General features: G+C 38.2%; 1 protein-coding gene and 2 non-coding genes across 3 annotated transcripts in view; all 3 read left to right on the top strand.

Moving 5' to 3' along the window:
* RpS9 (ribosomal protein S9) overlaps positions 1-17881 on the top strand; it is a 34625-nt gene that overhangs the window by 5762 nt on the left and 10982 nt on the right. Inside the window, exon 2 of the mRNA XM_083124223.1 lies at positions 13177-13410. Coding sequence (XP_082980349.1) covers positions 13188-13410 — 223 coding nt within the window. The 5' untranslated portion in view covers positions 13177-13187. The remainder of the gene's footprint in view (positions 1-13176; positions 13411-17881) is intronic.
* LOC145989508 (small nucleolar RNA SNORA16B/SNORA16A family) lies at positions 14977-15111 on the top strand. Its single transcript, XR_014441870.1, has one exon. It is a non-coding gene; the product is annotated as a small nucleolar RNA SNORA16B/SNORA16A family (small nucleolar RNA).
* On the top strand, positions 15914-16049 carry LOC145989507 (small nucleolar RNA SNORA16B/SNORA16A family). The gene has a single exon (XR_014441869.1). It is a non-coding gene; the product is annotated as a small nucleolar RNA SNORA16B/SNORA16A family (small nucleolar RNA).

The raw sequence follows: 17881 nt of genomic DNA, 5'->3' as shown, positions 1-17881 counted from the left end.
AAGAGCTTTTGTGCATCAGAGACATGAATGTCGAAAAATACATGTTTTACTGGCTGAATGAATTGAACGAGGGGAGAAACACTTCCACGACCTTTCAAAAGTCTACCGAAACTCTGTTCCGTAAGTACTTTCTCCCGTAACATTGAAGAAATTTGTTTTGCCTGTATCAACTGTTTACTCCTTGCTTTGCTACCAGCCTTGGAGCAACTGTGTTAATTAAGAATTGAACATCTTGATCCTTAACGTTTTATAGAGAAAGAATTGTGCCTCATACACTGGGCAAGAGACAGCTTTGTTGGGAGCTGTTCCCTAATCATTTTGAGGCTATAGAAACTTCCATGGTTAATCCCAGACTGGTAAAAATTGTACCTTACTGATTCATGACATGGGAGACAAGTTTTGCTAAGATGTGCATGGTCACAACAGTGCTCTGATCAGCATGAACATGTTTCAACCTTTGGCTGTGTGTTAGTGGAATAAATTTTGACAGACATATAAAGATGGTATAATCATTATTTCTAGAACTTTAAACTAATATTGTAATTGGCAAGTTTTGGCAGAATTGCCTTCCTTTTCTGCAGCCATATCTCCCACCCTTCTAGCCAATGTGTAAATTGATGTAGAATTGAACATCTTGGTCATTAAGATGCAGATTTACATGCATTTAAAATAAATAGGCAAATTGGCACCAAAAATTAAACTGCATGCTGTGTTACAGAGATGTCGGTGGTGCCACACAGTGTGTGCCGACCATATAACTTAATTTTCCTTACGTCGTTGCCATCATATTGACTGCTTAGTGGTCTTGGCAAAACAGTTTCTGATAATTTAGTCTCGATGTACTCACTAACCCTTCATTGTCGTGGGCGTTTTCAAACTGCGAGTGAGCCAGTTTGAGTTCTTATATGCTGCAGTGATATGGTATTATAATCCTGTGAAGATATATTCACTATTATTTCACTACTCATATACTATGCATGCATAATGAAAAAATAGTTGAATATTGGAAACTGCGAATTCTCTTGTATTTCCCTTCCACTAGCAGTTAGTTTGGTAACTGCGTGTGACTGAGCTAATGTTTCTTCTAAAAGTGTACACTGTATATGAAAATAGGCAGTAATCCTGTACTTGTAATTTCATTTTTCTTTCGTCATGTACTGATATGTATTAACATTACAGTTGATGAGCAAGTACTCTGTGGTAAATGTTGTCCTAGTGTGTGAAAATGTTGTTGTATTGTGAAATAGTTGTTTATACTTCACAGGAAGTTAGTTTTCCTTATACATGTAGAAAGGCACAAATTTATGAAAATCGGGCCCCACCTTATAAATTGGAGAAAGTCTTTCTAAGTGATGCATTTATACTTTTGAATGTTGATGCGATCATGAAAGGTATGGACAGCAAAGAAATACTAAGTTCAAAAATAAAACCCCCCGAAGTAAATATCCCTCGCTGCTTAGATAATTTTGTTTCTCCATTGTTTTCATATCAATGCATTGTGCGCCATTCTCTTGAAACCTACCCTACCCCATTGTTTTCCATGGATTCATGTTTTTGAAAACTAAACCAGAAAGATGGGTTTGGAGAACTTTTGGGGGACGAGACATTAATGTAATGCTTAAAATGCATATTCAGTTTATCACACTAAGGGGTCATTCCATGCCAAATGAACAAATTTTAAAATAATTGGTTGCATGAACATTTCAGAAAATATTCATGTTTAGTACATAAGTTTGTACATGTTTCTGGATATCAAAACCAGTGTTCAAAAAAATATTGTCTTTAGTTCTCCTGAGGCAGCCATTTTTCCAACATGGCGCATGGCTTTTTTTGCTCATGTAGCTTTTTCAGAAACCTTAATATATCAACAAACCATTAGAGCTAGACACCTGAAACAAAATTCATTTTGTATCTAATGAAGTATACTTTCTATGATAATCAAGTATGTTTTGCTTCAAATTGCATCGTAAGTACGAAAATTATGGTGGAATTTGGGTAGTTTAACGATAGTTAAAAAATTGGATTTGTAAGCCCTATTTTTTCAATGTACAGGGTTAGTCTATGGCTTGATTTTTTTTCATGTGTACACCTGCCTGCAGGGTGTCTGTATATAAAATATCAGTGCTTAGAAATGCCACCCTTTTTACAGCATGGGCTCGAACATGGCCGTTCATTTAATTTTCAGTTTTCGGGGTTAAATATCTGATGGGTCCTCTTGAAAAATTCTGAAATTTGTCACAAAGGAAGCCCTGCTTGAACCTAACTCCCAGTAAAGATCACAACTTTTAGATTCAATTAGTGTTAGTCAATATGAGGTAACATGTTACCTAATTTCTGACGTTGCAAAGTAAGGTTAAACTACATCCCATACTTACAAACAATAATGAAGTCTTTTTTTTTTTTTTTTTTTAAGAAAAATTGTGTTAAATAAAGCCTCAGAAAATATAGTAACATAAGGTTTTAATACTTGACTTACCAGAAATTTAAAATCTTCGATTCTTTGTGAAAAACAACTCTCCAGTTTCGTTTGCACTCCTTGTATGATGTGAATACTTTTTAGAGCAAGATCACTTTGTTTTCCTGCAATCAACCTCCTCAGTTTTGAAACAGGAGATACATCAAAGACAGAACAGACTTGATGCATTTTTTTTAGTTTTTCTTACGTTGGCACATACGTAATTTCAATTCTTCTATTTAAGTGAATCACTTTCTCCAGATATGAAAATTTAATCTCAACATGCCTGGTATATTGATGTAACTGGTATAAGGCTTAGCCTACTTGACACTTTTTTGCCTTACTATATGATGCAAATTAATTTTAAAAATTCCCTTACTAACTTTTTCTTTAAGTGGTACTTCTGAAGATCACAACATACTTTACCATATAAGAAACTATTTTCTATGGTATTTTCACATTGTCTCAAGACCTGTAGTCTTGACCTAAGAAGTGTTTTATCATTCTCGCAGAGTTCGTTAAGATTAATTAGGTCTGTGGGAACCTTACCAAAAGTGTATTTATGACAGTCCTCTCCAGTAAAAAATTACAGAACACTCAATTTCCAGTCGCAGATAACTAACATTCACAAGTCCCTACTCTCGGCACATTAGGCAAAGGAAAAATGACAACAGAGATTGTCCATGCACAGATCAATTCCAGGCTTGCCTCACATCCTATCAAAACATGTCTGAATCTTCTGCTGTGCATGACTCGCATCTACTTCAACTAATGTATTTTCTTGAAGAAAAAAAGTGGAAAATAAAACAAAAAAAAAAAATAATACATTCTACCAGCTTTGACCCTCCAAAATAAATAGCCAGAGCCTACTTTCAGTGTGGTGTCCAAGGAGGGGTTGGTGGGGGTCATAACCCAATATCTTTGGCCTAGTATTCCATAAACAATTACGTCAAAGGCAGAATAATGTGGCAAAAACAGGGCTATATACTAAAAAAGTATATGTAACCCCCCTGTCTATCTTAGGCCGCATGTACTGCTACATTTAAAAAAAAAATGTGGGGAAGCTGTTTTGGAGCTGACAATATAAACTGGTCGTGGGTACCAAACCTTTTCCAATGAGATTTCACATGTTTTCAATAGTCATACCTTGTAATTTCAATTTCTGGTAAGTCAAGTATTAAAACCTTGTTACTATATTTTCTGAGGCTTCAGTTAACCCAAATTTAAAAAAGAAGAAAATACTTCATTATTCTAAGTGTGGGATGTAGTTTAACCTTACTTTTTCCTTTGTGCATTTTACAAGGAAGTTATGAATTACATATCCTGACAAATGTTTGAAGCCACCTTCTTTGTTTTCCCACCCACAGAGATAGCAAAACAAGTGAATATTCATCTGCAAAGGTGCAACTTATAAAAGAACTAGCTATGTAAATGCATGGCCATGATATTAGGAGGGTGGCAGAAGTTTACACCATTGCCATGTTGGAGCACAATCCCATGTGTTCGGAGCTTTAAAGAACATTGACACACCTTCCTTCTGCCTTTAGTGCTGTGTTAGTCTGGTTACAAACCCCTTTTATCGGACTTCTCAAAGGCTTCTTAGGGTTAGAAGGACCAAGCCCTCACGTGGTCTGTGGTGCAGAATTATTTTCAATTATATATTGGTTAGGAATAAAAGATCATCCAGATCTCTTAATAGAAGATTTATTTGAACTTCCGATGATATACAAACACTTTTCAAATCAGACAATTCACCTGATACAACTTGTAGGCCTAAACCTATTAGTTGTACCAAAGTTTATAACCCTGGTCTTTTGATGATGCAGGAGAACACCTTATTCAGAGTTGGGTTGTTAAATATGTCAACCTGGAGTACAAGTACACCAGCCGAACTGAAGAACGAAGCAATTAATTTCACCAACATCCCCTGAATCATCAGCCTTTCAGCAAACCAGGAGAATGTCCCGCTAGCTTACAAAGGTCTTGCTCTTTTATATCAAAAATTTGTTTACATTTTTCCAATGTAACTACATGATTGTTTACATGTCTATAGTTTCAGCATCTCTGCAAGAATTAAGTTAAACAATCCTTTACCTGTAGAGGTATTAACAATAACACATTATTAAAGAAGGAAATTAACATGTTTGAAAGAAAAGATTTCAACACTAATTAGTATAACATGGATGGAACATTTTTGTGCTTGAAAAAATATGGTGACACAACTCTCGCTGTAGAGTTGGTGTTTGTAATCCATGTAAATGTGCCCTGGAGAAGTTGGGTCTGACACTCTAACTAGGCAACGCAGGTCGGTTGACGTTACTACACAGTGCACAGGCAACTGCAACTTTTGTACTGCTCTGTTTGCTTTTCCCATATGTGGCACAATCACTTTTCTCCCCAGCTATCTATTTACATGGTTGTACATTTAGGTTGCTTATCGTGGTAGAGAAAAATTGGAATTTTCAGAATCTGCCATCTCTTGCAATGTGCCTAATGCCACTTTTTCAGTTGATCTCAAACAACCCATTGCTGTTGGAACAAATTCTCCTGGTGTATTGACCAGGTTGGTTCTGGAAAAGTTTCCTATTGCCTTCTATAATGTGCTGAAAGTGCAATGTGCAAAGAGAAAAGGCAGCAGTGACAAAAAATATCAAAATACACACTAACCCGCAAAGTAAGGCATTTATACACAATATAGGTAAAAGTTACCCATGCACTGTGCCAGGAGGCATACGTAGGGGTAGGGCCCCACACATTCTTCGATCTCTGCCTTTTTGTAGACGTGATCACCATGCTCCGACTGCCTTTAACACCAGGTACCCACTTATTTGAGGGTGTGCGAGCCCCAGAACACAGAAAAATTTCGCCCTTGTATCACTCACTGCAGGGATCGAAGCCAGGCCTCCTGCATTGCAGTCAGACAACCTACCAACTACACCACTGCATGCAGTTCCTATATACAGTGAGAATCCATTATTAGGCTTGGACCATCTTGGAAGTACAAGGCACTGGTAAACATGCATTTTATTGCCAACGAAATTAGTAATTTTAGTGTATCTTTGCCATTGTGATTTCGAATATATCAGTTTTTCTAAATTGGCTCTAGTTTTTTTAGTATTGGCTGCCCTTTAAAAAACACAAAAGGCATGAAATATCATTGTTAATCACTCTTAATGATGAGAAAGGTGTTGTTTCAGAGATTTTGTTGTGTGTAGTGTGTTGGAACAATTACGTTGAAGATCCCAGCAATAATCTGCCACACTAGCGACGATTGGGTACCAAAATGGAATGGGGCAGGTGCAAGGACAGTCATTAAGAGATCATAGTGCAGAGGCAGAAAGTGGGTGGGAAATGTTCTTCACACCCCTCCTAATTGCCACCATTGATCTCCTATCTCATATCTATCTGTCCCATCTGCTTTGAAATATTTACTCCATCTTTATAACTGGGTGGGACCTCTTCCCTTGTTTTCCATTAATATCACCAAGATTATCTGGACAATTGTCGGAGGATTTGGAGGAATTTATCTGTATGCTTATATTAATTTCAAAATATTTGAAGTTTGTGATCAAGTTTTGCACCAGTTTTTCATAGTTTCCGTGTTTGTGATTACTGAAGAAGTTCTTGACAACTCGGACATAACTGAATCATGTAGAAGCTTCAATATCATTCTTAAAATTTGAGATTTATGAATCGTTAATGAGCTTAAGAGTTTGAGGCCCATCGAAGATCCCCATTTTTAGTTTCTCAATACTCAGTCCATGAAGGATCTATGGATATAATGAAACACTCGCCACCATTATCAAAAACTTAACAAACTACTTCGATATGCAAGATATGCTTTCTTTACAAAGTCCATGATGTTTCTGCACAGAATATTCACCATAAGTGCAGCATAATATGCGAGGATTATTTACGCAGCCTGCTCCATTGCCCTCAACAATCTAAACAAAACGTAAAAATAAAACAAAGAAAAACTATCAAAAAATATTCTGTGCAATGGATGGACGACTAGAGAAATACTTTTATATTCTAAAATAAAAGCCATGCATGTCAGCATCTACAGCTCTTATGGAGATAAACCTAAAATTGAAGGATGTAAAGTACCTGAAGAACTAGAGCCAAGTTACCAAAACTGTTGTTTATTTTAGATTCAGAACAACCAAAGTACCACGAATTCGTTCAAAAAATCTTTGGCAACTAAAACAATTTTTTTTTGTAAACCTGTGAATAGTTTATGGAGAATGAATTCTGCCTCATACACTGGGCAAGAGACAGCTTTGTTGGGAGCTGATCCCTAATCATTTTGAGGCTATAGAAACTTCCATGGTTAATCCCAGTCTGGTGAAAATTGTACCTTACTGATTCATGCCATGAAAACAAGTCTTGTTAGAATGCTTACAAACGTGTGGTTGTAATCCCAGTTTTCTGATTCAGCATTCTACAGAACACTACGTTTGGAGAGGACCTCTCCTCTCGTCTTCAGAACAAATTCCTTTTTTGGTAGTTCTAGGAATCGAACCTACAACAGGTTCGTAGTTTTACTATCCAGCACCCTAACTCCTCTGTGGAGGTCTGGAGTAGTTTGTGACTGACAAAGATAAATTTTTTTCTCCTGAAAACAGGGTAATGAGAATATACTGTCTGAATACAGAGTGGCTACTCAGCTGGAATTCCGGGAATTATGCTTGAATTTTTCTCTAATCGTTAAAAATTGGAACTTACTGATCCAAATCCCATTGAATTTATGCATATTTATAAATGCCTGAAGCAAGTTTTTCACAGTTTAACAATATCTTAGATGGAAGATTATTGCAAGGTACGATGTCTTGAAGTTGATTAGGTAAATTTGAGTTTGAAATCGTTATGCGATTAACGGTTTTTCGCATGTTAGTATATCCCATAACATTTTGTGACTATTGTTTGTAGATCTATTTTGAGCCTGAATATGTGAAACAGCAAATGTAAACTTTATACCTTAAACTTACACACACATATACTGTTTCATTGAATTAGAATTTTTGGATAGGATTGCAATCACACAGATCCTTTATATTGTTAACATATTTGGGGGGGGGGGTGTAGGTGAGAGGCTGTAATGTAATACATAAGGTTGAGATAGAGAAAACATGTGATTGTACTTTTGAATTTTTGAATGTTTAACCTGGAAACTGGGAATTTACTTGAATTTTATCATGGTCCTACAGTGGCCATCCTGGAATTAGTAGTTAAGAAGTACTAGACGATGGATAATGTGCAATTAACATTGCATGCTGACTGGTATTGTAGTTACGAGGTTTTGACAAAGCTTCCCCCTACAACCATTGTAGTCAATTGTCTAAATTGAATTAGAATTGATCATTACAGTTTATGGAGAATTAATTCTGCCTCATAATGGGCAAGAGACAGCTTTGTTGGGAGCTGATCCCTAATCATTTTGAGGCTATATAAAGTTCCATGGTTAATCCCAGTCTGGTGAAAATTGTACCTTACTGATTCATGCCATGGAAACAAGTCTTGTTAAAATATTTACACACACAAAGCATTTCTCTACAGACAATGTGCAGTTCATTATTAACTAGACAAATATACCTGCAAAAAGTTCCAGAACAAGGCCAACATGCAGGGGTTTCATTCATAAAGGAAGAAATGTTTGTTGTTTCAAACTACATACATGAAACCTAACTCATAAACATAAAGAGCCTTTGGGAATAAAATTTGTGACTTCTCTATGTATTCTCCAGTTGCCTTAACAGAATGGCAGAACCTCTGTATTTGTGGTGGAAGCTTTTTGATGTTTACTGGAAATATTGTCCCAAGGATTGAACAAGACCAGAGTGAGAGGAGTAGATTAGTGGTGGACTGCCCAGTTGTAATTTCTGCAGGCTTTAATCCAATAGGATTCATGTTGGCGATTGTGGCTGCCATATCGTAGCTTTCAGTTGTTAGTTCCTCACTGGGCTTTTTAGTCAGTTCTTGTAGGACTTTTAACTGCTCCAGGGCATTTTGCTGCAATATTTGTAGGTTGCAGTTCCCTTTGGATTGTATAGAATAAGAGCTGCAAAAAATATGCATTAAAGTATCATTCTCTTGGTGAAGATGAATTAAAGATAGAAAAGAGGCATAAGTTTTAAAGCCCAGGAACTAAATACACTCAAACTGCTACCAATAGGTGCGACAGCATATTGAGGGCTTGGCCTACATACTGACTGCCAGTCTCACTCCCACCTGATTCTACTCACTCATTTGAGGTGGGAGATATCCAAACAATTACGAGATGACGTTCAAGACTACTAGAAGGAAAGACTGGAGTGAGACACGCTTCTTTTCGCAACACGTAGGTGTGACGTCATCGGCGAACAAAACCCATATGGAAAGAAAGGCTGATCTGTTTTGTGCTTTTTGCTCCTTTTTTATTGTATTTCTGGATTGTGAAATGCTGCAGTACATAATGACTTCAGTGAGGTGTTGTATCGTGTCATGATCTCCACTGAAAAAATAAAAACACTGGGTGATAATATATAACTAAACACAACGCATCGAACAAGACTTGTTAGTGGATTGCGATACCAGTAGTCTCATTACAAAACATCAGGCTACCATACACTTCAATTGGGTTACAATTATTAGAATAAAGAATAATGTAATTTATAACACACACTCACGAGTATAGTAAGATAAGAACTGCAAGCATACCCCCGCCCCCAATTTAATATCCAGTCCTCCACCAAAATTCCTATGTCAATTTTAGGTTCACTGTTGGTATTGAAGAGTTGAATCTCGACCTCCTCCAAATAATTTAATTCTCAATCGCCACACCAAAATTCCCACAACAGTCTTAAGAGCAACAGTAATACTCAAGACTTGGCTATCTCCCAGCCTAGTGCTCAATTCCCTTCCTATAGAGTTGAAAACTTCCCCTACCAAGGGTTATTCCACACCAGAATTCATGTGGCAATTTAAGGTTTTTAATATGTAATATTGTGCACCTCAAATTGTAGATACAGTGTTGCCGAGAGACGACACTGGTCTAATCTTGTCGTGTGAAAATTCCATATGATCTTGTGTAGTCTCTAACAATACTAATAATACATAGCAACTGTTATAATTCCCTTAGAAATACACAACTTGCTATTTATATAAGAGTGATTCTTAAATGACAACATAGTTAAACTTCCGTCCTCCATTGCTCTATTATTTATTCAGTCAAATTTTCATCAAATTAGTCTCCCCCCCCCTCACACACACAAAAGTTAAGTGAACGCAATCAGCTTCCACAAACCCATCTGTGGGCACACCTGTTCGACATGCCACTGATTATATATATCAGTTCTATGTCCTAAGTTTTCGTTCAGTACACATGGAACTTTCTCAAATTCCTCCTAGTGTAGTTCAAAGATTCATAATACTCAGAACTGTAATCTGAATAAGGAAAATTAATGAAGAAATAAATATCAATAGTCGAAGCAAAGTTACCAAATTGAAGATAAGTGAAAACAGCTCCTTTCTTCACTCCTAAAAGAGAGCAATAGATGAGCTAGTTTTCTTTTACATATTCAACTTATCCATAATTTTGGCTTTCTGCCTTTATTTAACAAAATGCATGATCAGCCATATTAAATTATACAGAGGTTGTTTCCAATCTATGGTGACAATTTCAAGCTGCTCGTACCTTAAGAGAAACCATGTCACCACCATCGAGAGTGCTCTATTTGGTGGCCCTGCATCTTGGCAATTGCCCGACAGTGAAGTTTCCACTGTGGGAGACCGGCACGAAGTGTAGTCATGTGCAGCCTCAACCACTCCGCCTGACAGGCTTTCCATAGCCCTTCAATGGTGCAGAGTCTCCTCTGATGAGACAAGGCTCGTTTCAGTAGGCCGAAGGCGCAAAAGTCCATCGGTGAGGCATCAGGTGACTTCACTGGAATGTCCGTGAAAGGAAGAGGCAGGTTGAGCGAGATGTGTGACTTGACGCCTTGTCTTGATGCACCCACACACGATTCTGATCCCTTCCGTAGAGATGGGGAATGTCATGGTGATAAATGGGTGTCAGGACGTTAGCCTGATAATAATCAGAATTAACTTTCGTATTTTTAGCAACACGGTGTATGGTCAGCTTGCCATTGTACGAGTATCCAGCAATGATCATGTAACCTATGCCAAAACTTTCCTTACATTAAGTGAACCATCTTTGAAAGTCCCTCAAACGTGTGGATCGATAAAAAATTGCACGTGGCTTGTGACAGTCGTCTAGGTAAACATATGCCTCGTCCAATGTAACAACAAACTTCCACTTTTCACGTGACAGGTGCCACTCATAAAGCTTGCGACAGTTGGTGCAACTTTCCTGGATGTGTTTTGGCAAGAGCTTATGAACACGCCCCTTACGTTGCTTTTCCAAACCTAAATTGCGGTGAATGATGGTGTGCACTGTCTTCAGTGATGTTTGTAGCTGGTTCGCGATACTTCTCTGTGTGGCTGGATTCTCCCTGGTGACCAGCGCCCTGACATCCCGAATTGTTGTTGGTGTGCGGCTAGTGGCAGGCCGAGAGTTGGCCTGTTTCTGCCCCTAGTCTTACCCGCCCCCTTTCAACACCCGTGATATGCCATTTTTGGACACAGTGAATCCACGCTCCTTGCACAGTTTTATAAGGGAATGTCCCCAGCCTTCTCCTTCTAATAGACTTGGGTGACATGTAGTCAGGATGACAAACCCCCAGTCGTTACCGGGTTACACTACTCTTTCATAGCTCCCCAATTTCCTCATGATGGTGGGTAGCCATAGAGGCTGAAATCTCAGGAGATAAGTTTTTACGCTTCCTCCAGGATACTAGAACCTGTGTGCATCCTGTAGGTGGAGCCCAAAGCATGATGCCTTAGACTTGGCCACGGTGCAGGATACACCAAGTACTATCAGATTTATTATGCACATACTGGCTTGTTGAAGAGAATTTTTTTTATTGCTTGTGGAAAGTTCAATGAGTTTACTTAGGGGGGCCACGATAAGAAGTGGTGTGCAATCAGAATGCAAAACATGACCAAATTGCCATGTTTGCACAAACAGGCGGACAGCCTAATCAGCTGTTGGCAAGCTCGGGGAAAAAATAAAACTTCACGCGAAATTAAGCGCGTACGTATCAGTATGCTAATGTTATTTCCGTCGTAAAGTGATAATTAACGAATCTAGAAGTTTGAATCTGAAGTTTCTTTTAGGTTAACGGTAACTTCCCGTGTAAATTTTACTTTGTGGCAAGCATGAAACATTTTCTCTTCCTGCTCTACACAGCAACCGAAAACCTTCACTGAAAGAACCTTTGTTGTGTTTTTATTATGATACATTGCAAGCATCAGCTTGGCATCTTTTTACTTGTTGTATCGTATCACAATTACCAACAAAAGAAAATGTGCTTTTGTAAAGACATGGAATTTATACTTCTGTAACATTGTTGAAGCTTCAGAACGTACAAATGAAATGTATATCTTGAAAATTAAGGCGAATTACGTATAAACAAATTCGTACAACTTGGTTTCGTTAACACATCTGTAAATTATATTTTGCGGAACCTACAAAAATTCACCTCTAAAACAGAATTTCACAGAACTGAGTTACTGTATTGCGGAGAAGAATTTGTCAAGAACAATTCAATTGTGTGTGAATTGATTGATTGAGTTGGTGTTTTAAAAGTCCACTTGATGCACACTATGGCTAATCTAGAATGGACCTACAGTTAGAAGTGGGATCGGAACCACCATGTGCCTCGACAGGGTATCGAACCAAGGACTACTTGATTACGAGGCGACGATGCTTACCCTACCACTGTACCATCGGGGAGTCACATGTGGGTGTGTGAAGCGAGATAATTTGGGAAGCTACACGAGAATACAGGCTCTGGCTATACGGAGTTCAATAAAAATTACAACGAAACGCTTGGCAATTGCTAGATTTTCGTAACATTAATGATACATTTGGTACATGTGTTCTTAATGCTTCGAGCTACCTGTATGTAAAAACATAAAAAATAATGAAAGAACAGAAGTAGTTAACGCTGTTCCTTCAAATATGAATAGTCGGAATGAGGGTCCCGTTGTTAACTGTTTAACCAGATGTTTAATCCTACACGTGTTTCTGTGGGCTTGCTAAAATCCTGAAGTAGGTCAATTCGGCAATGGCACGTCAGATTTCAGTATGGCCCTCGCAAGTAAAATCCTGCCATCTCTTGAGTATTTTCTGAAGTTTTTATTAGTAAAATTCAATTGTTTGCACACTCGAATAGCTAGAGAACATGTGCATAAAATTACACAATCAAACTTAGCACTCCTAACTTAACAAGAACATCTAAAAATTGAATGATAATTTCACTTCTACTTTGATTTCATAAGTTTTTAGTCCTGAGTATTTGATTTACTTTATTTTATAATATATTTATGAAATGGTAGGCAACATCTCGTCTGCTGCTGTGGAATGTAGTGTTGGGTGCTGTATTCACTTGCATGAAGCATTCGAACAGTTCTGCTTAACACTACGGTAATATATGCGCTTTACTTCACAATAATGTTTCTTCAAGCTAAAAAGAGCTGAAACATTCATTAACATGCAAAATATTTTACTTCCTTGAAGGGGATTATAGAGGATGAAGGGTAACCAATTTTTTAGAGAAGTTAATGTAGAAAATATGAGTTGCCTTGACTAAGAAATATTTAACGTGTTGTTTCTTTTCTAGGTTAAACCAAGATGGTTAACGGCAGAGTACCCAGTGTGTTTAGTAAAACCTATGTCACACCCAGGAGACCTTTTGAAAAGGTCCGTCTTGACCAGGAATTGAAGATTATCGGTGAATATGGCCTGAGGAATAAGCGTGAAGTGTGGAGAGTGAAGTATACGCTCGCAAAGATCCGTAAAGCTGCCAGGGAGCTGTTGACTCTGGAGGAGAGAGATCCACGGAGGCTTTTTGAAGGTAGGGTTGATGTTGATGGAACTAGATGTACAGTGTGATTTTGGAATGAAAATAGTGGTTTAGCAACTAGCCCTTAACATTAGAGTAAAGACAGAATACTGTGGATTCTTGCTTTAGGCAGGTTTTGTATACCGCATGAGTACATAGGGATTTATAGTATATTTGCAATGTGTACAGCCAGCCTGAAGATCAAAGCATTAGTGCACGCTACGTTTGCAGTTCTCCAGAACCTTTTGCAGAACGTCTGGCATAATCATGTGTGCACAATGCGTTCCTTCAGATGCTGGATGTTATGAATCTTAACTGAGTAGTCAGGAGCCTTTAAATGACCTCGAAGGACAAAATTCATTGGTCTGGTCTGGAGACAGTGACCACTCAGGAAAATCACTCCACCCTCTCATCTTTTGTCAGCATCGTCCTTCACTGTCATAAATTTCTTATGTAACCTGACTTTTGACTCACCCTGTAGTGTGCATAATTGCAATGCTGCCATTTTGTGCAGAATCCCATGGCAACTTTGCAATGCCAATAACGGTGATGGGAAAACACAAGTCGAGCAGCTGCAATTTTTTAAGTTTTATTATTTTAAAGTTGTCAAGGACTCCTCCCACCTTCCAAACACATTTTACACAATGCAAAAAGATAGAAATAAACCAAGATCCTATGAACTACAGATTGTTTTTTTTTTTGGAATGTGGTGTGTAACTGCGTAGCAGGGTTCATCTACCATCTGGTCAGTGCTGATGAGCAATGAATGCCACTGAGAAGGGACTGTCCCCCATTAAGGCTCCAAATTTTGTGACTGCCATGAATGCGACCAGGGTTCAATGTCTGGGGTGGATGATCTATGTGAATTTATCCACTCTTGTCCCTGCATATAGCGGCTATGAGCTATGGCAGAGATCAAGAATTTGTGGGGCCTACCAAAATGTGCCTTCATGACAGTTCTTTATGTATGGAGAACTTTCCATTTTACCTTTAAATTTGTAGGTTCATGTAGGCGCACCATGGTTAATTTAGTTTGCACAGCAATTTTCATTAACAAATATACCAAAGTGGAAATATTCTGATTATTAGGAATTTTTCATTGTCCTAAATGGAGCTGCCTATGAGATCCAGTTTAATGATAATGCCCAGGTGAATCTAAAAGATTCCATTACGTCCAGTCGTTGTCAGCAAATTTAAACCAAATTTTATATTTGCCAATGAGCCTAGATATAATCGAACTAATACTTGTGCCATAATTTAAATTTAAGTTTAAAATAGAAAGCTATTTATGGGTATAGTAGAGGCATGGTGCGCGGGAGACCCATGTTTGATTCCCAGGGTGGGTGAGCTAAGGTTGAAATTTTTTGGCTTTGTCCACACATAAAACTGCTCTGGGGCTCACCCAGCCTCAAATCAGTGGCTACCTGGGGAGTAAAGGTGGTCAGTGTTTGTGGTGCTGATCACATCACCTCCAAAATGGCCAAGATCGAGAATGTGGAGCCTTACTCCTAAATGTCCCTCCATGACACTGTACTTTACAATGTGTATTTTTGTTTTTCGGACAAAACTCAAGTCCAAACTGGCCCTGATCGAAGCTATGGTCAAAATACAATTTTTTGCTGTAGTCAAACGGTGGCCTATATCAATGCTCCTTATTTGGTCACTAGTATAATGTTTTCTGTTGTATTGGTATTACCCAAGGGAGAAACATTTAACAGTTCGCAGAAATCCCCAGTAGCTTAAATTAAGGTATTGAAATCCCATATTTTGCTACGGTTCCTTTTCTTCAGGGAAGTATTTGCACGTTGTAAAATGCGGCAATAAAAAAATTGAAGTAAGAGTCCATAGGAAAGTTAAAATAATTGCAGCATTAAATGTAAAATGTAGAGGCTAAAACATGCTTTTCTTACGGACTGTATTACATTGTCTCAGCATAATTGTGAAACAAGCAATTTATTATTTTGAAAATTATTTTTTTGTCAATTTTAATTGCGGATACTAAATATCATCATATAGTTCCAAATCCTCCTTTTTACAAAGATTTGTGATCTCTTCTGTAGGACTAAATTTTGAAGGTGGTAGCTTACCGCACTTGTGAAAGGAAACCCCATAGTGAGATATTGCCATTCTTTGTATTAATTGTTGCAGTGTTCTGCAATGAATGAAGTCTCCCATGCATTTAAATTAGGGTTTTGAACTCTGAATGATACAGCATTTCTAGAAAAATTATGCTTTCTCAATCTAACGTTGAGGAGAGATGTACGATTTGAGAAAGGTATTAAGAAGAATAACTGGAGATATAGATTTAAATGACTATGTATAGAATGTCATTGGGAGTGTGTTTGTTCCGCCTTTATGCACAAGCAAGGCTAATGTTGGTAAAATACTTCAAATTATGAAATAAGCTGTACAAGAAGGTATGTTGAACTTTGTATATGTGATGAAAGAAAAACATACAACCCTAGCAAGCTATGTGCTAGTTTTTTTTCTTTTTCACAAAACGAGTCAAAACTAAAGTGGCCCTGATCGAAGCTATGGTTAAAAGATTCAATTTTTGCTGTAGTCAAATGGCGGCCGATATTAATAGTCCTTATTTGGTCACTAGTATAATGTGTTCTGTTATATTGGTATTACCCAATGAGGAAACACTTACTAATTTGAAGAAATCTATGACAGAGTAATCAGAGAAATGAAATCTCGAATGACAGGACATTTAGCAGAAAAAATGTATACCTGCTTCCTTGCGGTGTTAAATCAAAGAACAAAGTAAATTCTAAATGCTGCACAAAAATTTGTATTAGTTGCTACTGTAGCTCGACCACAAGGAAAAAAACCTTCCGTCCAAAGCGTTCGCGCAACTTCCCTGCCGTTATCGGTGTTCGGGGCAGTGTTGCCAGGTCAGATTTGAAAAATTCGGGAGATTGTTTCTTGGAAGCCAGAAGTTCTGCTACAAAATCAGATGATCTAATAGTAGCGGATGAACGACGTTCTTGGGGGGGAGGGGCGGCAGTTGTGCGCACTGGGGGGCAAGGGGAGTGGCGCGCATTGTTTACGGTGTAAACGTCACAGATACTTTTGTACTTTTTATCTAAACCCAGCACCCTGTGTTTGGTGAAAATATACCGAAGATCTCCATTTCAGGAGTGGACATGTTTCAAACAAAAGAAAGTAAACCGCCCGAAGGAACCGACCAATATCTTTCATCTCTTCCGCATTTTCCGGTTAGAGGGTGCCTGGAAAACACCCTCAAATTTGCCCTTTCTCAGCACCGACACAAGGGGTTTGCGATGCCTCTATTATCGCGAGGAATTTTTATGACAGGAAATGGTAGAAAGTTGTGTTCACAGATGAAGCTAACGTGCCGCCTTTCGTTGTCGGTGATTTTCCACAATCTTTCAAGTCGAATGCTAACAATAACAAATCAATTTGCCTTCTGCTGGTGTTCGGTGTACAGTTATCGATAGGGGTGGGCACGCGTCCTGCACCATAATGAAAAAAAAGCATTACGTATGTGAAATATATTTGGTGAATTAGACAGCATGTAATGTAATAAAAGTAATAAAATAATTTCCTAGCACAATTGAGTAGCATTTGACATAATTTCACAGTTCAAACAGCACTTTTCACAGCTGAGTGGAGTTCCATTCCACATCTCCCCTCCATGTTCAAGTAAAGATGAGCAGGAAACGTGTTTTTGAGCTGGCCGTTGAAGGTTCCATAGCAATAGTTTATTAAGGAATTCTCCCGAGAAATCAATAGGCCTGGCAACGCTGACGTGAGCCGGCTGAATGTTCCTTCCCCCCTGCCCTTTCCCGCACCCGCCGGCGCGATGTGCTTCTGCGCAGGTTTTTTTGCTTGTGGTTCCACTATACAATAGAACAACGTGAATGAAAAAATGTATGTAGCAGTGCTATAATTCTACAACCTACTGTGCCAATAGGTGGATACTTCTTCGGGGAAAAATATAAGACAATGTAGCAATCTTACAAACATACCTTTGGAAACATTCTTCAAGTGTGAATGCATTAACTGTGAAGAAGCTTCACGCTATTAAGCCCATGGTATTCAACTCCCTCTTGTCGAGAAGAAGTTCTTATTCGATATTAGGCAGCTGTCTAACCCACAGTCACTTGCTGCAAGATCTGGACCCTCCGATGTGTTGGGGTTTGTAATGTTGTTTTATTATATGGCGTATTCGTCTTATATGGCATATTCTTCTTGAATGTGCCAATGTTGCTTTTCTCCAGCCGACTTTTAATCTTCCCAGATGTTCATCATGACTGCTCGATAATAACGGTGTTTTATGAAATGTTTGTAGCTTTTTGAAAAGAGCTGGTCTCTTCCACTGTGTGTGAGGAAGCTTTTAGTTGATTCTTACATTTTAATGTGTTGTTTTTTGTCTTGTACAGGTCCCTTTACAACCTTGCACTTTTAACTTTACTCAAGGGGCATTTCACACCCCTTGTTCTGACATTTTAAGTAA

This window comes from Lepisma saccharinum, chromosome 6 (assembly GCF_977018435.1).
Source record: "Lepisma saccharinum chromosome 6, izLepSacc3.1, whole genome shotgun sequence".
In the NCBI taxonomy this organism is placed as follows: Eukaryota; Metazoa; Arthropoda; class Insecta; order Zygentoma; family Lepismatidae; genus Lepisma; species Lepisma saccharinum.
This window is presented reverse-complemented; position numbering and strand designations above follow the sequence as displayed.